Source organism: Populus trichocarpa, chromosome 14 (genome assembly GCF_000002775.5).
Source record: "Populus trichocarpa isolate Nisqually-1 chromosome 14, P.trichocarpa_v4.1, whole genome shotgun sequence".
NCBI classification, from domain to species: Eukaryota; Viridiplantae; Streptophyta; class Magnoliopsida; order Malpighiales; family Salicaceae; genus Populus; species Populus trichocarpa.
In genome coordinates, this window is record NC_037298.2 from 7,991,168 (window position 1) to 8,001,466 (window position 10,299).

General features: G+C 35.2%; 1 protein-coding gene across 1 annotated transcript; it reads right to left on the bottom strand.

Moving 5' to 3' along the window:
• Positions 1-5,225: 5,225 nt before the first annotated feature.
• On the bottom strand, positions 5,226-9,084 carry LOC7495210 (pentatricopeptide repeat-containing protein GUN1, chloroplastic). The gene is made up of 4 exons (XM_002320934.4): positions 6,765-9,084; positions 6,092-6,308; positions 5,759-5,943; positions 5,226-5,667 (listed from the first exon to the last, which is right to left on the bottom strand). The coding sequence occupies exons 1-4, from the start codon at positions 8,723-8,725 to the stop codon at positions 5,403-5,405; spliced, it is 2,628 nt and encodes an 875-aa protein (XP_002320970.4). The 5' UTR covers positions 8,726-9,084; the 3' UTR covers positions 5,226-5,402.
• Between the last annotated feature and the right edge of the window lie 1,215 nt (positions 9,085-10,299).

The window sequence follows — 10,299 nt, forward strand, 5'->3', positions numbered from 1 at the left end:
TGTAAACAAATGGGAAGGCAATGCACATATTTATGGAGAAAAAAATGGAATGGGTACGTGTACACAGAATCAATAAAAGTTACTACTAGAATTTAAAGGAAGCTATGCTGTCCAGAGGAGAAGGCTGGGCGCGTGTACATGATGGCTGGTTACAACAATCTTACACACGCTCTAAACAGTGACAAAACTGAGAAACCTTTAACATGGAAAAAAAACAAAAGAGCATCATCTGTTCCATTCGGACAGTGACTGGAACTCTGGAAGTATTAGTTACTTTTCGAATATAAATTTTCTTCAAAACCCAGAGGAGAATTAAATCGCGACTTGCAAACCATGCATGCGAACTCATTTACCGGCAAGTTAAAATTAATTTTGTTCTGGTAAAAATGGTTGTGTTTCCGAGGCTGACCTAATAGTCCAGATTATGGTTGCCACTGTTTGGCGTTAGGGACCTGGAAAGTTCTCTGTGAGATAACACCTTACATTATGTTTACTAATTTGACTTGCAGGTTTCAATTTTTAAATACCGTATGGTGGACTCTGATATATACACTCGATACATGGAAAAACTACACATGTATTTTATACAATATACCCATCTTTATAAATATCTAGATATTTATATTTTATAATTTAGATATTTATTTTAAAAAAAATATGTAAACAAATCTTTAAAAAAGCATAAAAAAGAGACCGGGGCCAGATTCAGAGCTAAAACTCATTTTTCTGGAGGGTGATGGCGTAAGAGGGACCACCAATTTCCTGCTCCTGCTCCTTCAACTTCAACCTCCTCGAGGAATTTGAGTCGCTAAACAATTATTTTGCTAGGGTAAAACTTTATTGGGAGATTTTCGGTGATTATGTGGGGGATAATTAACCGACCTTAGATCTAGTAAAAGAATTATTTTTCTTAACATGAATAGAACTTCCTTAATCAAATCTTTTCTTAGAACACATGGTAAGTATTGAGCCTCTAAATTGCTTCTTCCTTCTTCTTCTTCTTCTTCTTCTTATATTAAGCCTGTAAATTGCTTTTTATTTATTTATGGGAATGGTTTAAAAGTAATAATTGTTGACGCAAGTGTGCTAATATTGTGACAATCAATTGATTGATTTGTTGATTATCATGTAATTAATTACCTTTGCTAACATATTATGGTAGCAGAGGGCCCAGATCCTGTAGTCGTGCCAAAGAAACACCCGAATTACTCTTACCATATTATACTTTATTTTGTTACAAGTAGGAACGAAATGAACGGGTTGCTGCTACGCATCGACTTCTCTGGAACGTTGCCGGAGGAGATGCAAGTTGGGAACGAAAGTTTCTCCCCTCGAAGTTTTTAATTAATATTTTAGTGTGAATTTAAGTGATTTTAGAATTACCAAAGACTTTTACATTTTTGGTTCATGTTTATAATATATTAATATAAAAAAAACTAAATATTAAAATTTTATCTAACAACTTAAATTTTCATAATATTTTAAAAATACATTAAAATAATTTTTTTTTGAATTTTTTTTCGCATCATCAAATCTAAACGTTAAAAAATTTAAATTAAAAATATTTTAAAAAACTTGCTTGGAATAACAAAGCAAAAGCAAAAGCAAATTTAATGAAGATATAAAGCAGGTAATAAATTGGAAAAAAGAAGAATAGTATATCCACTGCTTCCCTAGGTATTTCAACGTATAGCTAGCTGCTCTTCAATTCTATACTTGGAAGTCAAGTCCACAATGGTGACCTTTCTCCTTTAGTGATTCTCAATTTATCTTTTTCTTGAGCTCCCTTTTCGGATTGGGTATATTCATTTTCATTTGTTTTTTCTAGAACATAAAACCCTCCACGGCCTGGCTCTTTGAAAAGCAGCAGCTTATCCACAGCTGAATATTCCTCGATAGGAACGAATGCGGAAAATTTCATGATTTTACCACTAACCAGTAACCACAGCACGCCACGCTTAGGCCAGGGAATCACCATGATGTCGAAAGCCACTACAACAAAATTAATAAATACAAATAAAAATACTGATGGAATATTTTTGGTGATAAATTATAGTAAATTTTATTCATATAAATATTCTTTTAATATATACTGAAAAAATTACAATAAAAAAAATTAAAATTAAACCAAAAAATATGATGACATGTTATTTATATCGACATAATTATTTGTCCACGGTAATAATATCGTAGGTAAAATCTATCCATAAACTTGTTGGTAAACTGTTTACTTCTCTTTTATACTAGTTATCATGTCAATTACAAAAGAAATCTTCGACGGAAAATTCCATCAATATTTTTCAAAGAGCTCTGGAACTGTTCACTTTTCAATTATATTGTTAATTATTGTTTTTTACCGACAAAATCAATAATTAACAATATAATATAAATACCGTCTGTAAATTAATTGTTAATGAAATGATAATATAAATACCGATAAAAAATTATATTGATAAATATAATAATTCTGGTAGTGTGCGGGGATGAGGTTTCCTGTTCTTGTTCGTTAAAAACCGGCCGATGTTCAAATCTCCATGCCAAAAAATAGAACTGATAGTTGAATACAATAACTTCAGTAACCCAGAGAGTAACTTGGAGAAGTTTTCGTTTTAGTATTTGGATTTCTGGGTTTGTTAGTGTGTGTGTATGATGTTATCCTGCTGATCTTCCGAGAGATATCAAGGAGGATATGATTTACTGAGAGGTTCTTTTCAATAAAGTTTTGTAGATTGTGATATTTGTCCCTTTTAATTATATACTTTGGATAATCTTTTCTTTTATCTATTTCGGGACATTTTGGATAGCACTAATATATAATTATTCTTAAGAACTTAGTCTCACTGCTAAAGCAACCTTGCTTATCATGTTAACATCTAGAATTTAAAATTTAAAAGTGACTATAAGAAAAATATTATTTATAATTAAATATTTGAGTGACTCCCAGGTAAAGAAATACAGAGATTTGATCTTGCGAAGATCTCTAGATACTCATGTCGTAAGAAAAAACAGTATATTTCTTTATTTTATAGTGTTTTTTATGATCTTCTGAGAATTTCAGGTATTTATAATGAAATGTGCCGTAGTATATTTGTATTTATTTCGTGTGGATATACCAGAATCTTCGACTCGGCAGCAATGGGGAGGAGGAGAAGATTATTTTGGGAAATGGATTCTCTAGTCATGCGTAGCCAAGTCAATTGCCTAGCCGTGAGTTACGATGGGTCGGTCGTCAAATTGTCGGTGGACCAAAGACCAATCAAATGATAGAGTTGTGATTCTTCTATAAATATTATATTTACAGGGAAGCTGATATTTTTTAAATCAAGGGCCGGCAGGTTTTTAAATTCTGCGCCGAGACATTGGTCAGCATTTTTCTTATTTTCTCATCCCATCCAACGCCCTTTTTCTTCTCTTTTCGCCTTAACTGTTCTTTGTAGATTGTATGTTGGTCGGTGTCGAAAAGTTATTTTAAGTATTGTTCGAGATTGTGGCGGAATTATTTTTTAAAATATTGTTTTAATTTTTTTCTGACATTAATGATTTAAAAATATAAATTAATTTAAAATAAAAAAATAAATAATTACAAATATAAATAATTAAATATCATAGAAGACTTTTTTTTTAAGTAATGAAAACATATGGGCCAGACAGAGGCCTGCTAAGGTTATAAAGGAGGCTTGCTTGGGTCCAGATTCGCCGGCCATTTCGATAATGATCAAGATGAGTGGCTATTCTTTACTATTAGATTAAAAAAGAGGTTTAAATGTAAACTCATAGAGGAGGGTAAAGAAATGTTTAAAAGAGAAACTATTTGGTTCCACCGACGGTTTTCTTACCATCATCTCTTTTGATTCTTCCATCATTCTGAGTTCAAAGGTCTATCCCACATTAAAAAAAAAAAAAATTCTAGTGGTTTATTAGGTAGAAAAATAAAAAGTTAAAATTGAATGTAATTGACACCTAAATTTTTAAAGAAAAGATAATCTAAAAAAAATATACTTTGAGTTTAAACTTGCGTCCGAATCTGGTGTCGGACAAAACTTATACTTGGATTTATTGTAAAATAATTTTTTATGCTACAAAAAATTATTTTTTGCTGACTTAATTTTAAGATTGAGTTTGGTCCATGAAAAATTATTTTCTCTGGATTAAATTTGATCAGCTTCTTCAGTCTTTTTCCTGGTTTTCGCAACTCTTTAAAACTGAAACTGTCAAGTTTAAGTCTGTTTCTATGGAGAGTAGTTAAAGCCGGTAATTGAAGGAATTCCATCATTTTTTATTCTTCTAATGCCACCACCTCCACCTCATATGCCTCCCACCAAGATCATCACCCGACACCACCACCTCCTCCAAGGCATTCCATTTCCGTTGTCATTGCCTGCACCTCCTCCTCCAACACATTTGCCATTTTTAGCATGAATCATGAATTGAAGTGTGGCTTTGTTGTTGTTTTTCCCACCCAAATTCATTTCAAGGCCGTAAAACACATAATATTATCGATGTCAGCTTGCTAAGCTCGGAGTCAAAACTAATAACATGTTCGTTCGTGTAGATAGAACCTTGCTGCTTTCGTGTACATGTCTTCTAGAAATTCAAGCGAGTTCAGTTTTCTTTTACGGGGGTTCATACTATTTGATTGTGACATGAAACATTTTAACAAGTGGGAAGATTTTAGCTTGTCCCAACAGAAGCTCAAGGAATCACTGTGACAGGCAGCTCTTCTTCATGCCCAATTTACTTGTTCACTGCCATCAGCAATTTGCAAACAGAAGGGAGCTTTCTCTAGAATAACACCTCTAGTATCAAAAGTTTCGAGTAGGCGCCCGAATTCAATGGCCAAACAAAAAGTAGCAAGTTGGAAAATCATCTGAAGTCTGAACGCAAAGAGGGTGCTGGTACAGTATAGTGTACAGTAACGGTATGGGAAGAAGAGATGGGCCTTTTTTATTATTATTATTATTACCGCCTCATCTTCTATTTCTCACCCTTTCACTGTTGGAGACCTGAGAAAATCCTTTGACCCGCTCTGCCTTTATGAGGCTTCTGCCATTAAAGCCAGTGACAACCACCACCACCAAGGCAAGGAAAGCAGTAACCGTGCGATTATTTTCAGGTTTAGATAACCATGTAATGAAATGAAATGTTAGTCACTGTCCCATGAGCTAGTTATCTATCCCTGAATTCTTGTCTACCATGAATGAAATGTTACTCTTTTGTCCACAAGCTGTCACAAAAATCAAACACGTTGCTAACTTAAAACAGTGCTATGAACACCTTCTCCTATGTGACCTGAGAAACTTCTAATGTCTAGCTCCACGTCCATTTAATGCACGCGCAACTGTATCTCTATGCCAATAATTTACAAGAGGGGAGACAAAAAATGTGCAACATGATACAATTAGTTACAATTGAAGCGTTTGCAGATTTGAGGCTTGACCAAACCTCAAATTTTCTTGCTCCGTTCTGTGATCATGAAGTACAAGCACTTTTAGTGTTCCGGATTCTCTCAACCACGCAGCAACAACAGATCCAGTTGATATAAATCGACCTAAGTTGCATTTGGCTAACCTAAAGGGTGCACCCATGCCCATGAGTAGAGCCTCGATAGCTCGCCTTAGCGTACTGTCACCAACTACTTTGCTGTGTTTTCCCCATCCAGTCAATATGCTGAAACAACAAGGAGTTCATAAATTTCTCTTGAAATGGTTAGATAAAAGAGAGTATTAGTTAGCAAATATAACCACATAAAATGAAATACCTCAATAATTTTGGCAACTCATGACCCTCAAACACTATAGAGCGTATGTTAAGCAACCATGCATGAACCATTGCTCGAGCAGCCCCGGAAGACATTAGATGCAAATCTAAGCAAGAATCAGACCAAACATTCTCCCACACTTGTCTACGTTTCCCTTCGAGCACAACAAGCTGTGCACCTCTTTTCTGGGATAAAAAAAAGAACTAGTATTAAACATCCTGAACTGATCCAGTTATACAGATTTGTAACCAAAAAAAAACCGTGTAGGACTTGGTACAGCCCAACTGAGCAAATATAGTCTTTTAATCAGGAATAGTTATAGCTCAAATTCACCTGACCAAAGTGCCATAACATGTCAGTCAGGGCATTATAAAAGGCAGATGCTGTTGAAGAATCCATCAATTTAACTTCATCAAAGAGGGATTGTGCTTGCTCCCAAACATTTTCTCTATAACCCATAAGAAGTCCATGGGCCACACCATAAACCTGGTTATCAAATAACCGGAGCTCCTCCAATAACATTGAAGCATCTTCAAAGGAATTACAACGACTGCATCAAGAGGATATACAAATGAATTTAAACCATATTCATTTGAAGCTAAAGATCCTTGACTATATACATATAACAAGTTAATATCAAATATGGACAAAAGTTGACAGGCAACAAATGCATCCTCTCTCCAAAATCTAACATTAAACTGAACTAATTTAGGCACTCGTGCATTAGAAGGACAGAAATTTATCTCAAAACTCCAGAAGCGAAGAACTTGAATTCTGCTAATCTTTACTGAAAAGAAACACTGGTATAGTTTCATCTGCTTGATCTATTTTTGCTGAAGATGGATGATTACTAGCGTATAAAAGAGCAGAGAGCAAAATAAATAGCACAGATCATTGCATTTGAGAAACAAGTGTACAAGTTTTCGCTCATCATTGACTGTGCATGTGCTGACTAGCTCTTGAAGCAGTAATGAACAATCATGATGATCAGCACAGTAGAAATTACCTGCAAGCATTCAAAATGGCTGAAAATGTGACCACATTTGGCTTGATTTCCAGTTCGTGCATCTTGTGAAAGACTGCCAAAATGCACATCATTTCCTGTCCGCTGCAATTCTTTGCTTGACCTGCCTTTTCAACAGCAAGCTGCCCAAAAATCTTTATGATCCGATTGCCCTCCCTATCAGCTAACAGACTTTTAGTAGCTTCCTCAACAACACCTGAAGATAGAGATTCAATTTGCAACTGACTGGTCTGAACAGTATCATCAACCACTGATTCCGTGATTGCTGACCGGCCAAATGCATCTATAATAGAATTGTAAGTGACCACATTAGGCCTAATTCCCTCCTTGGTCATCTCATCGAGCAAAGACACAGCTGATTCCACCAGCCCATTCTTGCACAAGGCATCTATCACAGCACTATAAAGAACAACATCAGCCTTCAATCCAGCCTTCTTAAACTCCCTAAAAACATCCATTGCTTCCCTATACAAACCACCTTTCGAATACACATCAATTAATGTTGAGTAAGTTAGTAAATTAGGTGATATACGCCCAGCTTTCATCTCTCCAAACACTCTTCTAACCTCATCATACTTGCATTGTTTCCCATATCCACCCAAAAGTGCATTATAAGTCACAACATCTTTCCTAATCCCACAATTTTCCATCTCCCTACAAACATCCAAAGCTTCCTGAAACCTACCAAGCTTAGCATAAATAGAAAGCAAGGTATTATAAGAAACTCTATCCAAACTTATACACAGAAACTTCATTTCATTAAACAAATTAAGTGCATCATCAAATCTACCAGCCTTAGCATAGCCATCAATCATGGTACTATAAGTGACAACATTAGGCAATATATTCTTGGCAGGCATCTCAGACATGATCTCAAAAGCCATGTCCATTTGCCCACCTTTACAAACGGCGTCCAAAAGCGTATTATAAGTAAAAATATCTTGATCAATCCCTCTATTCAACATCTCACTGGACAAACTCCTCGCAGCCTCCCACAACCCTCCTCTACTACACACAGCAAGAAGCGAATTAAATGTAATTCGATCTGGCTGCACTCCATTTCTCAACATTTCATCGAAAATCTCCACTACTCGTTTAAACTCCACACCCCCTTTCCCACACGCATCGATTACAGCATTATAAGTAACCAAATTGGGCTTCAAACCATAATGTTTCATCGAATCAAAAACCTTAATAGCCTCATCACAATAACCGCTTCTACCATAAGCACTGATTATAGCAGAGAAAGCATAAACAGTATTACCATAACCTTCAATAAGAGCAGCCTCAAAAACACTCTTAGCAATCTCTACTTTACCTAACCTACCAAGAGTGCTAATCATGGCACTCGCCAATTTTCCTTGTTCGTTCTTCTTCCTCTCTCGTTTCACTGCAAATTCAAAGCAACAAATGGCTTTTTTACAGTCTCCTCGATTACCAAGCTCCCGAAGCAAGAAAATATAATCATCCGACCCAGAAAGACGAGACTCGAAATTAAGCAACACGTTTTCAAGAGCCCCCTCGTCTTTCCCATACTCAATTACGTTCTGGAGAGCTTCTTCGGCGACTGAGGTGTGGCGAGTACCCATAGTGGTTCTAGGTCGCCCGAAGTTGAGCTTGGAAACGAAGCGGGTGGAGCGGCGACCAGAGAAATCGGAGGCAAGTTCGGATTTTGGAGATTGAAGAGAAGGGAAGGTAGGGTGGATTTGTGGGTGGTGGGTGGTGGTGGTGGTGGTGGTGGTGGCGGGGGGTTTTGGTGCATTGCGAGATGAGGGAGGGAGGGGAGGTTTGGTAAGAGAGACTCTTTGATTAGCAGTCCATCTTTGATGGGGGTTTTGGTGGTGGGTTTGACGGTGGTTTTTAAAATGGCTGTGTGGATAGGGGTTGTTATGATAAGGCTTAGTTGTTCCCGTGATTGAGCAGTGTGGTGGCGTTGACGCCATTCAATTCAATTAGATATGGATATCCAGTATCCACTGACTAGTAGAAAGAGGTATGTAGTGGTTGGAAAGGGAGAGGTGGTTGGGGGGAGAGGAAGGAGAGGCTAGATGGGAGGAGATGAAGCAGCGGCCATGGTTGTGGTCGCGGAGAAGACTCTAGAGAGAGAGAGCTAATGCGTGCTTTTGTGGGTGGTTTTTAGAGATAAGTGAGAGAGAGAGAGACTCACCTACTACCATATTTTCTTACTATTCAGCTGAGTTTGAGGTAGTGTTTCGTGAATTTTTAAAAATTATATTTTTAAATTATTTTGATGTATTAATATTAAAAATAAATTTTAAAAATAAAAAAATAATATATTTTAAAAAACAATAGCTGAATCTTCGCTTTAACTCTTTTCTCTTGTTACTCCAATTATTAGAAAAAGAATATGGAGTAAATAGTAGTAAATTATTATTGTTTTTTTTTTTGTGATTTTTTTGTTCGTTCTTTCTTTCTTTCACCTAAACAAATACAAATTGGTGGGATGCTACCCCGATTGCTGGAGATCTGAAGCTCAATCTCTGCCGCTAAAACATGTGGGGCCCAAAAGAAGTTGTGGATTGACCAGCAATGGATGGTGGAAATTGAACTATTGGTGATAAGGCCACGTGTAAGGTGAGATTTTTTAAAAAAGAAAAAATCGCAGGTTAAATGAATGGATGTATTTTTGTGTATCGCCCAAAGTAAATAAATAAATGAAAGCTAAAATGGTTTGATTATTGGTTTTTATACACAATTATTAGAAAAGGATTATTGGTTTTTATACACAATTATAAAAGTTTTAGAAAAATAACGAATACAACCACATTTTTAATTATTGGTTTTTATACACGATTATAAAAGTTTTAGAAAAATAACGAATACAACCACATTTTTAATTATTAGTTTTTATACACAATTATTATTGAAAATATCGATTATATAGTTATAAGCTAAAATGTTTGTCTCATTCAAATTAATTCATGTATATAAAAATCAACCTAATTTTTTTTAATGAAAATCTAATGGTCAAGATATAATAATAAAAAGAAAAAAGAGAAAAAAATAAAAAAAAAAAAAGGAGAAAAAATATGAGATTTTAATAACATATTAAAATATCACCCAACAATACCAGCTGTTTAAGGTTAATTTAAGATTTATATTGTTTAGGGTTAAAGTCGTTTGGTAGTTTTTCAAGACGTGATTAGAACAATCTCGTAGAGATCAATATCACCAAAATTAATATATTTTTAAAAAAAAGTTGCATAAGAAATGTTTGGATATAAACAGCTTTATCTATCCTTTTATAGATATCCAGGTAGAGTCCCGTGTTTTGCTCTCAATCAATTTCAATATCACCACGGCACCAACCTAAAAAAGTCAAAGTCAACCAAACTAAAAAGAAGAAATCCATCTACCATTATCTCTTCCCGTGTTTTGCTCTCAAACCACCGTTATCAAAGAACTAAAAAACAAAGCATATTCATTTTATATACAAGTAAAATATTATGGACCTCAATACTTTTTTTTCTTTGAGGTTTTTTACTTTACTTTTTTT

What these genes read in the sequence shown, in the direction of transcription:
- LOC7495210 (XM_002320934.4), bottom strand. Translation starts at nt 8,725, where the DNA reads ATGGCGTCAACGCCACCACACTGCTCAATCACGGGAACAACTAAGCCT. An exon ending in TGTTATGGCACTTTGGTCAG is followed by an intron (nt 5,944 to 6,091) that starts GTGAATTTGAGC and finishes TTTTTATCCCAG; the next exon opens with AAAAGAGGTGCACAGCTTGT. An exon ending in GAGTTGCCAAAATTATTGAG is followed by an intron (nt 5,668 to 5,758) that starts GTATTTCATTTT and finishes TTGTTGTTTCAG; the next exon opens with CATATTGACTGGATGGGGAA.